We start from the raw sequence: 17626 nt of genomic DNA, 5'->3' as shown, positions 1-17626 counted from the left end.
TTTAATTAGATTTTTCAGAATGATTGGCTTTTATCCTTGATAAAATTCCCTAGCGCTAGCATTTGTTTGCAGTTTCTGTTGTTGTTTTTGTGGCTCTCAGCACTTGTGGAAACCTGCTTTCTTATGTGGTAATGAACAGAGGCCATGTTTCCCAGAGGTATGTAGTATGAATCACACCTGTGTAAGAAGTTTTGGTATGCAGGAATCGATACTGGAGTGGTGTGGTAGGAATTACAAGAAGTCACAGTGGAGCAGTGTCTCTTGAAAACAAGGCCAAAGTCTGAAGTACCCAGTTTTCTACCTTTATTCACACCAAGTTACTTTGCAAATATGTTTCTAGTAAAGGAATTTTATCAAGTAGAAGCCACATTCATAGCTCTCTATTTAAAGTAGGCCAGTTGGGGCATGCATGATAATCTCTTACGGCTTTTGCTATCTGAATCAGAAGTGAAGAAAAACTACATGAAACAGAAAACTTGAAGTTCTTCTTGAATTTCTTAAGGTGAGTGTAATTGTACTGTGTGTGATAGGTGCAGTAACTCATCTTAAAGGAGGCATGTGGAGACATATAAAACATTGCACTAGCCTCCTCTTTCTCCAAAGCAGTTTAGACAGGATCATGCACAAAAAAGTTATACTCAATTTGTTGAAATTAGGATTGAATATTTGGACTGTGACATTGATAGAAATTGTGGAAATTGGGCTGGAGTTCCAATAGTGGTAATTATTGATAAGAAATCTATCTGGCAACAAGTAGTGTTTTTCAGGGACCAGGTTTGGTTAACCATTTTATTTGTAACCTTGGTGATGTGAGGTGCACTCTCAGCTTGTTTCCAACAATACCAAATTGGAGGTGCAGAAAGAAGCCAGGGGAAGGGAAACAGTTATTATGCAAAGGAAGAGGGGATGCTGTTCTGAGGGACTTCAGAATACTAGATAAATGGACTGGCAGTACTCTTACAACTTTAACCTAGAGCAGATGCACCATCCAGCACCTGAGACAATCACCTCACACAAGGGGCTGGTTAGAACCAACTAGACGGTTAGAACAAACAAGATGGAATAGTATTGCACAGCAAATTGACTAAGGTCTGGACTCAGTACTATTCTCTTGTGACAAAGGCAGTCAACTTGTTTACTGGGCTGCTCTAATACATATTCACACAGAATAACAGGAGTGGGATAGGTGATAAACACTACTGCAGTCACCAGCTACCTATTTAGAATGTAAAAGGAAGGCAAAATTACTCAGCATGCTGCAGCAGAGTAATGGCTCCCTCTAATGAAAGCAAGCTGTCCAGTGTGGGGGCAGCACAACACTGCAGCAGGTTGCCCGAAGAGGTTGCGTGTTCAGCTAAGCTAGACATAGACCTGATCAAGCCATGCTACCTTACCCTGCTTTGAGCAGAAAGTTAGACCAGGGACTTCCAGCTATTTCTTCAAAATTGCATGAGCCTGTACTTTTAAATGGACCTCTGGCCAAGCTCTAAATTCTCCTTTTCTGGCATTATGCCAGACTGTACAAGCAGAAAAGCATAAAGTGAATCATCTAATACTTGCCGTACTGCCTGTCTACACTCATAAAAAATGAAGTTCAAGTCTTCCCGTAACAGCTAATTATTATTTTAGATGCCAATAACAAGCAGACAGTTACAAATTGCATTTGCTAACTAATTCTACTAAGCTACTCATGACAGAGTTGGAACATACAAATGCCTTTCCAACACAAAATGAATGAAAGAATTAAAACTATACTGACATTTAAATTAATGAAAGCCTATGTTCACAAGCATTTTCATCTCACCCACGCCAGACTACTAATACTGCTCCAGAAATCACTTCATAGGAAGCTTCCACTATGTTGCCACATCAGCCCTGTCCCTCCCTATTGTGGGAATGTAGGAGACATTAAAATAACTGAAACTATAAAACTACAGGGTTTGGGTTATTTGTTTGTTTGTTTTTAATTTTCACGTAACCCATCAAAAGAAAATAAGTACATTGCAGGGGTTTGATTATTTGTTTCTGTTATTTTTTCTTCTGTACTTTTACACCTACCTAAGGAAAGGAATACAATATAACTTAACGTACCCACCACACAAAGCAGTAGAAATGGCCTATTTTGATGAACAAAGAAACATTCTGTTATGAGGCCTTATACTTCTAGGAAAACAGACAAAAATTTATGATGCACAGAATCATTCTTCAGTTTTTCCATCTCAAAGTAGTCTTCAGTTTACAGGAACCTATAGGTTACTTCAACATCAGTCTATAACCCTTTCCTCTGTTGTAAAGCTTCCCAACAAAAGGCAGCCTTTTTTATTAACTAATTCACAACAGCTGTGGGTAGCAAAAATGCACCACACTTCTTAAAGGTACAGGGCTCAAAAGCATAGTCAAAGAGTTCTTTGGATTAGCATAAATCCAGCAGCTGTTACAATATATTAACATTTCATAAACTCTGTTTCCGATAATACATGGGATATGTAGATATCAGATATTTTCACAGTGCATTTATATTTTATTTAAATTGTTACACGAAAATTTTGTACCCAAATCTTGACATATGAGCAGCAAAAACTGAGGATTAAGTTTACCACTATTCAGCATAGGCTTTTTTAATACACAGATTGAAAAATGCATATGGATTAGAGCATTACATAAATCAGTTGAGATACTAATTTTATTTTTATTTGGAAACTCACTGAAGACATAAAACCATCTACACTGATTTTCGCTATCATTAAATGGCTAATGGCTCTGCCACAGATTCCAGTTTCTCTTAAGCAGCGCTAAGTGACAGACCTCATGTAGTACCTGGCCTGACTTCTTATTCTGTATCTGTGATTATAATGAGTTGCTCTGTTAAATCCAGTGTAGCTCTTCATCTTGGCACACATTATCATAAGCTGTCTGTTAATACAACAATGCTAAACACAGCTGTATTACCAAATACACAGAAATACATTCATTCCTTCTTTGGGCAGTTTACAGACTTGTTGCACAAAGTAAAACATAAACGAATGTAGGAAAATAGAAAGCTGTAAATCAGTTCTAAGAAATTCTAATCAGTGCATGGTCACTTCCAATGTGTTTGCCAACACATTTTCTTAGAGAAAGGTAGAAGTACTGATCTTCCCACTATGCCTCAACTCTTCCAAGTAAGAAAGCTGCAGCAGCCTTTATCAGGCACACATCAGCTCTATTTGAGTGCAACCTGCTAAACTGCACCATCTCATGGTTCACAGACAGAATGCATTTACATTTGGTCAGTACATACAGGGGCTGTTCACCCAGATCACTGTGAGATGTAATCCTCACATGCAGCAGATTTGATTGTGATCTTTAAAGATAACCTGTGCCTCCCTGGGACACAGGCAACTCTCCACTTTTGCTTTTTGCAGACAAAGTTGCACTTCCGACCCTACAGCACTGTTTGATAGAGAACTCTGTTAACATTCGTGAGTAATGATGAGTTGTATCTCCACAACGTTGTATCCCTGATGAGAGATTCTCTGGGAAGCTTACTTTGAAGGGGCACCCGACAGTGATAAACAAGGGCAACATCCATTGGAACATTCACACTGGTCCCATAAGCCTGTAGGACAGAGTGGACTGAAGTCTGAATCACCTTTCTTGGATCAACGATCATTTTCTTGGGATTGATTACCTTTTTCCTGTCTGGCTCTCTGTGAACATGCTGTAGTATGTTAACGCCTGGCACACTGTTCCAAGTTGAAATGTTGAACATGGGAGTGGATATGGTTTTTGGGAAGATATGGTTCTCAAAGAGAAAAACACCACTTTCTGGGTTCTGCTCCTGAAGGCTGCTCATCATCGATTTCCAGTCCGAGTGCTTCAGGGGAAGAATTATTTCATCAGCATCATTAAGAACCACAAACCTGCTCCTCCACATGTTGCGGTATATACAGTCATTTAGAGCTGTGATTTGTCCATAGTAGCCAATCTGTGTTTCATCTTGCATGAAGCGCCATTTAGAAGAAACCTTGAGATATGAGTTTATTGGCCAGGGAATTACCTCTACAGTTCCTTCTTCCAAATAAAACTTGAGGACTTTCTCCATCATCTGGCTGCAGTTGTTCTTGTAGATCACCACTTTCTGTACCCCAAGAATCCTGTACATTTCCATACTCTGTATAAACTGTAAGACATTGTTGTAATTCCCAAACATGGCAGAGATGCACACTGTGAAGTCAGCAGAGAAGGGCTCTGCTTTGCGATTTTTTATTTCAAACCTTGACAGCTGGTCAATATCTCCACTTGAAGACTGATGAATTGATACATGTGTCGGGTCACAGTTTTTGGGTTCCAAGCAGACTATATCTGCTGCACCATAGGGGAATCCAAATCTGTCTGAGTGAACATCTATTCTTGCTTTTGATACATAAATCTTCCCATGGGGCTGACAACAAAACCAGCAGTATAGTTCTTTGACATCTTTATGGTGAACAATCCCAATCACACGTGTGACTTTGTCTTCTCTGTCATCGAAGTATGGGGATATAATAAAAGTTCTGTTATCTTTTAATGGCGTTATTGTGCTATTTGCAGTTTCCCCTCTACACTTGCTGCTTTCTTGTACTATTTTTGGCAGGTGTATAAGTCTTTGTAATCTAAGATAAGAAAGCGTGACCACTGATGTTAGCATTATAATGAACACAGCACCAGCAAAGTAGGATTTTTTTCCACCACACAACATTTTGTTTCTATCTAAATATGGATGCAGATGTCTTTGTCATTGCAGATTACGCTGCCGCATCTGTAGGAAAGAACATGTTCAGTAAGAGATAATACAGACTTAGAAAAAAGTCACGGGGAACATCTTTGTCACTCTGCAGTCACAATCAGAGATCCAGCTACTGTTCTTTCATGAAGAAACAAGCATTAAATACATACTGCTTGTAATGGGATGGATGACACTGTAACAATGAATACGTCAGATATGAGTAATTATTATGACAGAGATTGATATCCAGTAGAATAAGGATTTTTTTATTTTTTTTTTAATAATGACTACTTTAGAACATTCAATTAAATGATTAGGGAGTAACTTTTAAAGCAAAATAAATAACATTTTTTCTAAATAGTGAATATGTAAATGATACACAAACTAAAGTGAACTGATCTCCTCTACAAATAAATGAAATGTATGCAGAATTAGATCATTTAAAAAAATCACTGATGTACAAAATAGGGATTATTACACAAGACAGCCCAGACGTACTCTCTAATGTATTAATTCCCTAACTTGCATTTCAGTACAGATGAGACAATACATGCAAAAGGTCAGCTCATACAATCCAGCAGAATTCAAGAAAACATATGGTGGGGAGCAGTATAAAACTTAACTTCTTAGTTATCAGCTCTATCCTACTTGGCACTGCACAAGACAGGGCTTGGTTAAAGGCTTCCTCAAGTTCTTGTGGCCAGCAAACCGTGTCTCCTGACAAGTTAATATTAACACTTAAACTGTGTCTGGCATGGCCTGGGGGACTTGAACTTCTACTGCTATGGGAACAGAGGCATTTCTGAGCACCTGTAAGGCCAAGTTCTTGGCAGCACTCATTTGGTAACAGCTGTTAACATCTGACTAGTAGTCCATAGAACTATCAAGAAGTAATTCCTGTCAGAGGAGCTGAAACAAAAGTTTTCTTTACAAATTCATCTTTAGGAATTCAGATATGATCCATAAAAATAAAGATGGAAGAAACTCTCTTCAAAGATCTGCATATACCACAGTGATTCCTGGAAGAAGCATGTCCCATATTAATCAAATTGATGCTAGATCAATTTGTGTCATGGTTTTATAATTTTTGCTATTGGTATTCCACATCATATCATGTGGAGTACAGAGAAGAGCATGCTTACAACATAACCCATAAAATGCCCCATTTGCCAAGAATGATATTATTTCAAGCATCCTTTGATATCTACAAAGAAAGTTCAGATAAGAGTTGTCAGAAGAATCAGAAATCATACTTAACATTTAACATTTCTTCTTGATTGTTTATGTCATTTCGTAACATACTGTTCAGTCTTACATGCTAATTAGTTTTTCCTAAAGAAATATCACAACATATTACCATTAAAAATACAAAACTAATTTATTACCTGTTATTTCTCTTGCATTTGCTGGCTATAAATAATGAACAACAGAAAGGTATCTTTTCAACCGTGTTTCAAAAAGTGAACATCTGAAAGAGAAAGCATCTTTTAAAGCAGACAGCCAAGTAAACTGTCTCTGTTTTTTTCTGAGATAAATGGGAAGAACTGTTCAGTGTAGTACAATATTGAAGGAAAACAATTCTAATACAATACCTAAGACAGCTGCCAGCACCTTCTATTTCAAATGGCTGGTGTTCTGTAATATGCGTAATAGTAACCACACCTACCAGAGAAACAAGTTTAACATCTCTTGAGCAAAGGGCATAGCTGCCTCCCAACAATTTCATCTACATTACAAACTGTTGGAGTTGTCTGAGCAAATGAAACTAGGCACTTGGGTGGGGTTTTTTTCAATGCTATTTGGTTAAGTTTCATTCTGGATATTTAATCCTGTGTTAATCTGCCGTTCATATGCATACTTGAAAATATTTTTAAAAATATACTATATATTTGTGGGGGGGGGGTTTGGTGGTTCTTTTTTTCAGTAACATATGTTTTTCTTTCAGCAACACACTATCACCCTAATTACAGGTTCTGAACAGGAAGTGTGAGAACCATCTGAAAACAATAGCAGGTTCCAGAAGCAAAGATAGCGAGCAGATTAGAGAACTCAAAACACCCCAGAAAACTGAATGTTGAAGGAAATAAATACCCAGCTATTTCATAAATGACATTAATGTTTCTCCTGACATGTGATTCACGAATTTTGGTCTCCTGAGATTAACAGCAGAGAAATCCAGTCAGGAATATACAAAGTCAGATTAAGAAGGAAGAGTATCTTTATACTTCCTCACTATAGACCGTACTTGGTAAATGGTAACCTCAAAAATAAGCTGCCAGCATATTCAAAAGAGTTTATTTTGTTTTAATAATTCATTCAGGTTTTGTTCTTTAATTCCAGTTACTATTCAAATAGAACATGATTCAGATTTGCTTTAATACTAATTAATGATATCATTATAACTGCTTTGCACCACCTTGTTCTTCAGTATTGCTATTAAGAGTAAAAAGCTTTTCTTCCTCCCTCCTGCATTTATGGAATGCAGTCACACCTCCTTCCAGTCTTCATTTTTATTACTTTTTCTTTAAACAACACAGGATGTTCCAGTATCTTACAAGAAATTCTCCTGACCAGTGCTTTTGTGCAAATGGCCAAGTTTTGGTTAGCCTCTAGCACAGCTGATCAGAAATATATTTGTAAATGACAGTGACAAAATCGTATAGTTACTGGAACTGTTCATTTTAGACATATGCTAGGATTAACACTTTTTGCATATGCATCACATTGGGCAGATGCAATCAAGCTTGTCGTCAGATCAAGTCTTATAGCCAGCTATAGTTACACAACATGCTTTCCTAAGTTGAAGGTCATAATAAAGATCTCTTGTTCACTGAGTTAATCTCATTTCTCCTTACTCTTTTTCTTTCTTTTTTTTTTCCCACTTGCAGTCCTTCTAAAAATTTCTAACCCCTGGGTGTGATCAAGATTGCATTTAGGAACTCCCATACATCTCAGTCATTTTTTTCCCTCTCATAAACAAATGAACTACTTATATGCTTCCTATTACACACCCAACCACTACTAACACAACACATTTTTTGAACATCTGCCATTGGTTCTTCATTATGTCATCTTAGAATTTCAGGATGGGAATTATTCAGCATTGGCCTTCAAATGGAGTACTACTTTTACCTTTACAGTACATTTTCTATTTTCAGATTTACTCTTCTTTCATCTTTCCCATACACTCCACAATTAGCAACTGAGGCAAAGTGCTAATTTAGTTTACTCATTCGCAGGTCATTATTAATTTTTCCCCATATCTCCTGGGCATCGTGTCTGTCCATTGTAATTAGTTCAATTTGTGTTCAGACACCTGAAGACCTTTTAGGCTGCTCATTTCAGTATCTTCACAAAGTCTACATTGTTTATTTATTTACATATATATATATTTTAATAAATCTCACCTCACTTCTATACCTTCCAACCTTAGGGTAAGTCAGGGCAAAACAAATGTATTCTAAAGGGTCAGTTGCCAGAGGTGACTACAAAACTTCAGACTCCAATGAGTAGCATTAGAATTAGTAGCACAGTGACACTACACATCCTAACACTTGGCTTATCTGGGATTTAACTAAAAGAAGGCTACAATTTGTGAAGAGCCTCATTAATTTATTATTTGTTGAAAAGAGTATTCTCTCTCCTCTGCTTTACAGCTTTGCCAAAAAGCAACAGCACAAAACACTGGTGTTTAAACTGAAAGAAATATTCCGAAGATTAACAAACATTTCATCATCTTGAACAAGATTTTCATTCTTTTTAAAACTATCTGCTGATAGTTTAGCTTCTTCTCTTTGAAATGCCACTGTCTCTCTTACACGAATCAAAGGCAGAAGCATAAATTTTGAAGGTTTAAATTATTTAATTATTGGTATTTAATTGTTGATAAAATATTGTTCTACAAGAATTAAGCTGGCTATTTCTATTCTAAATACAAAGAAGTCAGAGAGTAATGTCATGTACTTAGTTTGTGACATGACCCTTCCCATGTCACACCTTTTCTGGTACACACATAAACACTCTGCTATAAAACAAAACAAAACAACAACAAAACCAACCAATTTCTCCTTTTGTAAACAATTAGACTTGGTAAACTTTGAACAGAAACAGCAAAAGTTTCATGACAACATTTAATATTGTTACTTTAACTTTTATTTGCATCAGTTTTGTCCGAAAGAGATTCAAATTTCCTCACTGTAGCAAATACGCTTCTGATCATTGACTCGGACAGTGCTGGTAACAAAATGTTTTCGCTACGGCTGAGCAGTGCTGACACAAAGTTGAGGCCTTTCCTGGTTATCACCTCAGCCATCTGCGAGCAGTCAGTTGGAGGTGTACAAGAAATGTGGAGTAAAGGCAGCTGGGATGGCTGTCCCAGGGCTGACCAGAGGGAAAAGGAGGGGGAGAACACACAGTTTACAGTGCTTGTCTTCCGAAGTAATTGTTACCCGCAATGTAGCCCTGCTTTCCTGCAAATGGTTAAATGGTAGCCTTTTATGGAAAGACGTGAATGAATTCCTTATTGGTTATTCAGGAAGTTTTGCTTTATCCATGATAGTGCCTTTGACATGGCTAAGCCCATGTCTTCTCACTTTTACCTCCCCACTACTCCTCTGCATCCTCCGAGGGGGGAGGGAGGAGATGGGGTAACGAAGTATACATGGGGGGCTTCGCTGCCTATCAGGGTTAACCCACAACACACACTGAAACCGTCCTCTCAATCAGTTATGCATTCTCTAAGTGTAAAATTACACTCCCACGCTTGGAGTTTATTCAGAGAGAGATTTAAAAACAAATAAATAAAACTGTCCTTTACAATTATCAAACAACTAAAACATACCGTTCAGAGGTTAGCATCAGTATCCCCAAAACATCGCTACGGCTGACTATCATTTTACGTGCCGTTTTTTTAACGGAAACAATAATCCCGCTCCTGGTGAGCCCCTGTTCCAAGCGGTGCACGTTACAGGGACCTAAGGACAGAAGCCCTTACCGCGCGGCAGACCCAGCTCGTCGAACGCCCCGTCAGCAACGTACTCCTCTCCACACCCCACGTTCACCGCTCCGCGACTACGCCTTTCCCATCGCAGCGGCGACGCTGCCGTCGGAGGCTCGCGCGGATACGAGCAGAACGGGATCCCTCGCGCCCCTCCGGAGCTAACTCTACATCACCAACAGCAGCAGCCGCGCCGCGTACCTCCGTGCCGGCTCCGCCACGGCCCCCGCTGCAGCAGAGAGAGGAAATTCGGGACCGCCCGCTGCTGCCACCCGTCACTTGCCGCTGGGGAGGGCGGTGGCAGCCGCAGGAGGGACGCGAGTGTCGCGGGACGTCCCGCGAGCGGCTGCGGAACCACGTGCTCTACCCTGCGGGCCCCAGAAGGACCCGCGCTGCTCTCGCTCCTGCGCACTCACCCCCGCCGGTCCGGAGCCGTTTCCCCACACCCGTGTAAACGTCGCCCGGGGTCGAATTACAGACTGAGGCACGGGCTGGTGTGGCCCCCAGCGAGCCAGCCAGGCCGCGGCGAGGAACTCGCCCGCGCCTCGGGGCCGCTCCAAGGCGAAGCGTCTTCGCTGCAGCCGCCTGCGCAGGTTCCCGAAGCCGTCGGGGAGATCCCAGGCAGGAGCGCAAGGCGGAGCGACGCAGAGGCCGGCGCCAGCGGTCTCCCGTGACTCGGCCCACACCCCATCCAGGGGCAGGACGGGACCACCGAACTGCCGTCCGGCACAGCCCTTCGCGCAATGCCCGCTCACGTCGATCCAGCGGCCGTGGAAGGGGATACACTCATCAGCATACCAGAACGAAGAGCAAATAGCGCACGAAGTGCCGCTGAGGCCACGGTGAAGCTAAATTGTGTGGGAAGAAACTGCGGACTTCCCCCCATAGACTGTCAGATATGTAATTAACGTGTGTAAAATAGAGAAACACAAAAACCAAAAACTAACGAGAAACAAACAAACAAACAAAACAAAAAAAAAAAAAAAACAAAAAAAAACAATCCAATACCGACGAAACAAACACCAATAAATTTTAAGTGAAGCGAAATTTGATCATTACATAACGATGAAATTTAGTCATTTACACCAGGAAATTATGCAGCACTTGCTAGCTGAATCATTCCTGCAGTAACATTGTGCTGGTGTTCTTACATCAATGCTGGATTTGCGACACTAAATTGTAATGTTGAGCTCCATACATTTTGGTTTGCTTCTGGTAGGCAGATTACCTTTCAGTACTCCATGATTTATTCCTGCAAAGAACATAGCGTTAAACATCTCTTGCAAGAACTCTAAATTTAATTGCTGTACTTAAAACTCTTAACTTAGCTACAACACTTTTACAGCCAACAATATATATTACATCACCAAAGTGATCTATCCCTCTTGAGAAGTATATTTTGTAAGCTTTTCTGCAGTTACATAACAATGTCATTGGGCAACAGGACGAGGAGGGCTGTAAAAATGACTGGAGGGCTGGAGCGCCTCCCCAGTGAAGACAGGCTGAGAGGGCTGTGTTTGTTTAGCCTGAAGACAGAAGTCTGTGAGCCTTCCAGTACTTAAAAGGGGATTACAAAAAATTAGACAGATCAACTCAGATTTACTCAGGTATGTAGTGATAGGACAATGGGGAATGCTTTTAGGCTCAAGGAGGGAAGTTTTAGATTGGATGTCGAGGGGAAGTTCTTTACCAAGGGAGTGATGAGGTGCTGGAACAGGCTGCCAAGAGAGGCTGTGGATGCTCAGTCCCTGGAGGTGTTCAAGACAACTTGGATGGGGCCCTGGGCAGCCTGGTCTAGTACCAGATATAAATGTTGGTGGCCTTGCCAGTGGCAGGAGGGTTGGGACTTGATCCTTGGGATCCTTCCAACCCAAGCCATACTATGATTCTGATACCTTGGTATAGTTCACAGACAGAATGCATTTACATTTGGTCAGTACATACAGGGGCTGTTCACCCAGATCACTGTGAGATGTAATCCTCACATGCAGCAGATTTGATTGTGATCTTTAAAGATAACCTGTGCCTCCCTGGGACACAGGCAACTCTCCACTTTTGCTTTTTGCAGACAAAGTTGCACTTCCGACCCTACAGCACTGTTTGATAGAGAACTCTGTTAACATTCGTGAGTAATGATGAGTTGTATCTCCACAACGTTGTATCCCTGATGAGAGATTCTCTGGGAAGCTTACTTTGAAGGGGCACCCGACAGTGATAAACAAGGGCAACATCCATTGGAACATTCACACTGGTCCCATAAGCCTGTAGGACAGAGTGGACTGAAGTCTGAATCACCTTTCTTGGATCAACGATCATTTTCTTGGGATTGAAAACCTCTTTTCTGTCCGGCTCTCTGTGAACATGCTGTAGTATGTTAACGCCTGGCACACTGTTCCAAGTTGAAATGTTGAACATGGGAGTGGATATGGTTTTTGGGAAGATATGGTTCTCAAAGAGAAAAACACCACTTTCTGGGTTCTGCTCCTGAAGGCTGCTCATCATCGATTTCCAGTCCGAGTGCTTCAGGGGAAGAATTATTTCATCAGCATCATTAAGAACCACAAACCTGCTCCTCCACATGTTGCGGTATATACAGTCATTTAGAGCTGTGATTTGTCCATAGTAGCCAATGTCTTTTGCATCCATAGAAAAGTGCCATTTAGAAGAAACCTTGAGATATGAGTTTATTGGCCAGGGAATTACCTCTACAGTTCCTTCTTCCAAATAAAACTTGAGGACTTTCTCCATCATTTGGCTGCAGTTGTTCTTGTAGATCACCACTTTCTGTACCCCAAGAATCCTGTACATTTCCATACTCTGTATAAACTGTAAGACATTGTTGTAATTCCCAAACATGGCAGAGATGCACACTGTGAAGTCAGCAGAGAAGGGCTCTGCTTTGCGATTTTTTATTTCAAACCTTGACAGCTGGTCAATATCTCCACTTGAAGACTGATGAATTGATACATGTGTCGGGTCACAGTTTTTGGGTTCCAAGCAGACTATATCTGCTGCACCATAGGGGAATCCAAATCTGTCTGAGTGAACATCTATTCTTGCTTTTGATACATAAATCTTCCCATGGGGCTGACAACAAAACCAGCAGTATAGTTCTTTGACATCTTCATGGTGAACAATCCCAATCACACGTGTGACTTTGTCTTCTCTGTCATCGAAGTATGGGGATATAATAAAAGTTCTGTTATCTTTTAATGGCGTTATTACACTTTTTGCAGCTTCTCCCCTGCAGGTCTGACCTATCGGAATGACATCTTTGGCTTGGGGGAAGATTTTTCTTGTTATACTATTTTGTAGCTGAGGACCTTTCCAGGAGCAGATTAAAATACTTCCAAAAATTACAATACCTGCAACAACTGCACAAACTTGTCTTTTTCCACAGTGTATCATTGCTGAATTTCAGAATTTGGGACTCAGACCTTTACAACTCAATCTTCTATTCACATTCGCTAAAACAAAACAAAATCAGACTTTCAGTGATTTGCCAAAAAGATGTTTTCTTTCACTGAACTGTACTGTCCTAAGGACAAGAGTTATATTTTTGATACCTCAATATGAAGACCTGACTTTTCATGTAGGCTTTGCATTTGGATAAAATTAAGTATTCCACTATACAATACTTGTTTTGCTATAGAATATAGTAAAGTGACTGTAATCTGCTTAATTTTGAGTCCTGGAAAAAGTTTTGCATTTCTGAAGATTAACATGCTTTATCTTTTGGTATTCAGAGATATAAAACCGTTTTTCCCCCCCTTCCTTTAAAGTGGTGCTGTGAAACACAAATCTCAACTGAATCCTTTTGAAGTGGGTAAGAATTATCTTGCTCTGTCAGTGTCCTGATTCCCAAGTCACAAATAAAATATTTTCAGAGTCTTGTGTTCAGAATCTTGTGAGATGCTACAGTATTCAACATTACCTAGGAAAAGAGCTTCAAAAAGAATGACCTTTACCCTTATTCAGGAGGCCATGATTACTTTAAAGGTAAATTTCTTTTACTCCTGAAGATGAAAACACAGATCACAATTCTAAATTGGTAGCTGATTCCAAAAGGACTTTGTATGGATTTTGTGACCTTTGCTGGGGCTATGATAAAGTGATTGAGAAAAGTAGAGAAGATCAGAGAACACTGATCTGAATTTCATTACTCTTCTGGGGAGACAATTTACTTACTTGCTATGAAGTGAGATGAAACAAAACCCTGATAACATTCCTCACTCTTAATGTCTGTCACGTTTATTTGTAGAAATAGTGTTAAGATTTATTATTATTACTATTATTATTATTGTTGTTTTTGCTACAGATGTTCACTGCAAAAATCATACGCTGTTCTGGTGCCAAGTTTTCAACTATCATTCTCACATCAGGCAGCTCCATGCCTTAAAAATTTCCTGCTAAGTAAGTCATGGGAAATTTACACAGAAATTTCATTAAAAAATTGAAAATATTACTGGTCTCTTCCTGCAATACCCAAATGTTAAAATCAACTACAGGCAAGTGCTCTCATCCACTTGCTCTTACTTTTGGAATGCTGTGACTTTGTAGTGACCAGTAGTCTAATCATTATTCTAATAAAAATACATGATTCCAGTAAAAATAGAATAATTCCTGTACATCTCACTGCACAAAAGGCGCCATTTTAGCTTTTACACGCAAATTGCAAAAAAGCAGGAAATTACAGAAAATTTTCATTCCTTTGCACCTCATGTCTTCTTGGCAAGGTGATCTTTTGTCCATTTTCAACTCCATGCAATCAAAAATTTCATATGCTTTCTCTTCACACAATTTGTATGCATATATCATCAATTTGAGCAAGTTAAAATTCAAACCAACAGCCTATTTTTAGAACAAGCAGGAGTCAGCCTCTACTTGAAGTTAGTAGTTCTAGCACACTAAGAGTGTTACCATCCACTTATTTCAGAAAATAAAACAAAACAAAACAAAACTAACCCTCCTAGTAGAAATCAGAGCACTTCTAGGGCATGAATAGTGACTGTGCACAAAACGTTACAGATAGGGAATATAAAGGAACAAATAAGCTCCTTCTCTTGCATGAAGATACATTAAAGAACTGTATAAATAACCCATCACAACCTCCTTGAATAATTGTGTTGTGTTTGGAAACTACCAGTGACTTCCAGTACTGTTTGTATTTGCCTTTAATTTTGTCCTGTTCTCAGGAAGATTAACTGATACATAAATCCTCCAAGGAGAAAGCATAAATTCCTTGAGTATGAAATAGGATTTTGGTTTCAAACATGTGCCAGCTCTTTGGAATCCACGGGCTACAAATGTTAGCCATAGCCTACTGAACAAGGTGACTAAAAATGTAAACTGTGTTTTTCTAACTAACGATATTTTAAAAACTAATATATTTTTCTCAGCTGTTGCCACAGTAATCATTTTTTAACAGAAATAGCCACTGTCATTCTGAAACAAGACTTTGCACACAGAGCTTTTATGATACACTTGCTGATGTGCTTTGTATTATCTTTTCTTTCAAATGAGATTGTGCTGCTGAAGTCTCAGTTCACATAAGATTACATTCCAGTGTTGAGAAAATGGTCACTATTTCTTTGCATCTGATTTCACTGTAGTCTCTTTTAGTTACTGAAAAAAACTATTGACTGTTCTGAAGCTGAAAAATATCCCACCTGCTTAAAAGATGAGTTTTAAAATACATTTTCAAGTCTGAATCCTCCCTGCCTGCTTTGCTTAATACCAGCTGCGGTGCTAAAAGGAAACTGAAAGGCAACATTTAACTACGACATCTCACAGAATCGCGGGGTTTGGAAAGGACCTCAAGAGACCACTGAGTAAACTTCTAACAAAACAGTAAGAGTTTAACAGTAAGACTGATTTTACAGCTTTCTTACTGGAGCTTTCTAGAACACAAACACCTATTTTTCCTGAAGCAATTAGAATAAGCCTCAGCATTTTTTAGCTGTTACATAAGGAGGAGAGTTGTTAATGGTTGTTAGGTGCAGTCTTGGTGGTACTTCACCAGAACGCACAAATATGTGCCATCCTGAACATACGAGAAATCAAACAGTAGGGTACTTACAATTACTTACAATTCCATGCCTCTTTGTCTCACACTTTTCAGTGCTTCAGCCTGATTTCTGCCTTAGGATCGCTTTGAAATGAGAGACCTTGCAACCTCTCTTGTCACCTAACATCTGTTTCCTCTGCAATTATGATTCTGATAGTTTATAGGAAGTCCCGTGACTTGGTAACTTCCTGTTCTGCAAAATAGTTTCCTTTCTGCTGTTATTTTCTCAGTTTAACAGCTTTGACTTTGAGATGTTCTTCAGTTGATGCTTACAGCTCTTAGCCTCTCAGACAGGAAAAATGAAAGACGATCATTTTCTTCAGTTTACAATATTTGTGTATATATTCCTGTAGATTTATCTAGATCACCATTTAAATGGTCTCCATGACATCAAACATAATCTATTGTGTTTCAGCAGTTGATCTTACATAACCTACTGTGCTTTACAGAGAACTTTCAGGTGAACTTTGTTCTCTGTTAAGAATTATCTCTGACAACAAATCTGACATAAAATCAAGCACAGCAATCGTGTGCAGTTGTTAGACCAGAAAATAAAACTTAGCATTTTAATCATACTATACCTCAGTCTATGATTGGTGTCTGAAAGAGAGGGTGGATGTAACTCTGAGTGAACATTGGGTTTCCTAGTGGAGTTACACTAGCAGCTAACATAAATAACTCAGTGGGAGGAGTCGCCTGGGTGGGAAAACAGGAAAAAAAAAATTGCAGCAAAATGGATAAGCCTATTTTACTATTGCAAGATAAAATATCTTATTTTCTCTTATTAGGAATGCATTGCTTGCAATTTGTATTTTAAATACATTTATTTCTATGAAAATACAAGTCTCACTTTACTGGGAAAACCTGAAGCTTCAGGTGTGGTTTCATTGTATCTGAAATATTTTTACCATTATTTACACTTGTTTCTCTACCCTCACATGCCTGCAGAAAATAAGATCAACAGATTTACACCGCTTTCATCTACCTGATAATTCCTCCAGCGCTGTCCAAAATTTTGTCCTTGGTCAGCATATTTTGTCAGCTGAACTGCTAGGTCGAATTGTTGAAAATGTATGTTGTTAAAGTTCCTTGACTTCTTATCAATCTTATTTATTAATTTGTTATTAGAGATATTTCCAAAACGAGTTTCTGAATTTGCCTTCCACTTAAAAGAACTTCCACTTAGAAGTCACTGAACATAGGGGAGTAACAAACAGGTGTTTCTGACTTGCTTTTCATTATCAATGCTCATTATAATGATGTGAGCTTAAAAAAAAAAAAAAAAAAAAAGGAAAAAGAAAAGTGACTGCCAGCTGACTCTTCTTAGAAAGCAATTTTAAAACTCCATCTTGGATCACACCCTTTAGCTTCACAGTGACTCATATTGCAGCTATCTGTAATATTCAGTAGATTAATTCAAGAGGGACTTCACCCTAGAAGTGCTACAGCCTTGCTTTTTTCCCCTCTCAGAGTCGATACAGTTTCCAAGGCAGCTGGGCACCAAGGGCTGCAGTGTATATTCACTCACTTCTGGAGAACATTTAGGCAAACACTGTAGCCACTTCACTGGAAGTCTTAAATTCTCAACAGTTCCCTTTGGTTTAGCATTAGAACTGGAAAAATCTGCACTAAGCAAATTTTAACTACAGGTCTGCAGGTTTCCTATGCACAAGACTCATATTTAAACGAACTATCAGCTAAATTTAGCTGCAAATGTTGTTCTCCTGATTATTGAGCATTAGTAATTTTCCCTACTCCAATTTGCATTTCCATAATTCAAAGGGAAACAGAACACTCTCTGCTATCTTATTCATCC

General features: G+C 39.2%; 2 protein-coding genes across 8 annotated transcripts; both read right to left on the bottom strand.

Annotated features, from left to right (window-relative positions):
* Positions 1 to 184: 184 nt before the first annotated feature.
* LOC140260282 (uncharacterized) lies at positions 185 to 13210 on the bottom strand. 6 transcript variants are annotated; one of them, XM_072352415.1, is made up of 4 exons: positions 13109 to 13210; positions 10803 to 10995; positions 6133 to 6215; positions 185 to 4780 (listed from the first exon to the last, which is right to left on the bottom strand). In XM_072352415.1, exon 4 carries the CDS (start codon positions 4718 to 4720, stop codon positions 3425 to 3427), a length of 1296 nt encoding a protein of 431 aa, XP_072208516.1. In that variant the 5' UTR covers positions 4721 to 4780; positions 6133 to 6215; positions 10803 to 10995; positions 13109 to 13210; the 3' UTR covers positions 185 to 3424. The 6 variants fall into 6 exon arrangements, with proteins under 6 accessions (XP_072208516.1, XP_072208517.1, XP_072208515.1 ...); XM_072352416.1 differs by lacking the exons at positions 10803 to 10995; positions 13109 to 13210 and adding an exon at positions 10160 to 10765; XM_072352414.1 differs by lacking the exons at positions 10803 to 10995; positions 13109 to 13210 and adding an exon at positions 9741 to 10152.
* On the bottom strand, positions 11033 to 15922 carry LOC140260281 (uncharacterized). 2 transcript variants are annotated; one of them, XM_072352412.1, is made up of 2 exons: positions 15833 to 15922; positions 11033 to 13210 (listed from the first exon to the last, which is right to left on the bottom strand). In XM_072352412.1, the coding sequence occupies exon 2, from the start codon at positions 13149 to 13151 to the stop codon at positions 11832 to 11834; it is 1320 nt and encodes a 439-aa protein (XP_072208513.1). In that variant the 5' UTR covers positions 13152 to 13210; positions 15833 to 15922; the 3' UTR covers positions 11033 to 11831. The 2 variants fall into 2 exon arrangements, with proteins under 2 accessions (XP_072208513.1, XP_072208512.1); XM_072352411.1 differs by having other exon boundaries at positions 15823 to 15915.
* Positions 15923 to 17626: the final 1704 nt, after the last annotated feature.

Source organism: Excalfactoria chinensis, chromosome 18 (genome assembly GCF_039878825.1).
Source record: "Excalfactoria chinensis isolate bCotChi1 chromosome 18, bCotChi1.hap2, whole genome shotgun sequence".
In the NCBI taxonomy this organism is placed as follows: domain Eukaryota; kingdom Metazoa; phylum Chordata; class Aves; order Galliformes; family Phasianidae; genus Excalfactoria; species Excalfactoria chinensis.
The sequence above is the reverse complement of the archived record's forward strand: the minus strand, read 5'-3'. Positions and strand labels throughout refer to the sequence as shown.

What these genes read in the sequence shown, in the direction of transcription:
- LOC140260281 (XM_072352412.1), bottom strand. Translation starts at nt 13,151, where the DNA reads ATGATACACTGTGGAAAAAGACAAGTTTGTGCAGTTGTTGCAGGTATT.
- LOC140260282 (XM_072352415.1), bottom strand. Translation starts at nt 4,720, where the DNA reads ATGTTGTGTGGTGGAAAAAAATCCTACTTTGCTGGTGCTGTGTTCATT.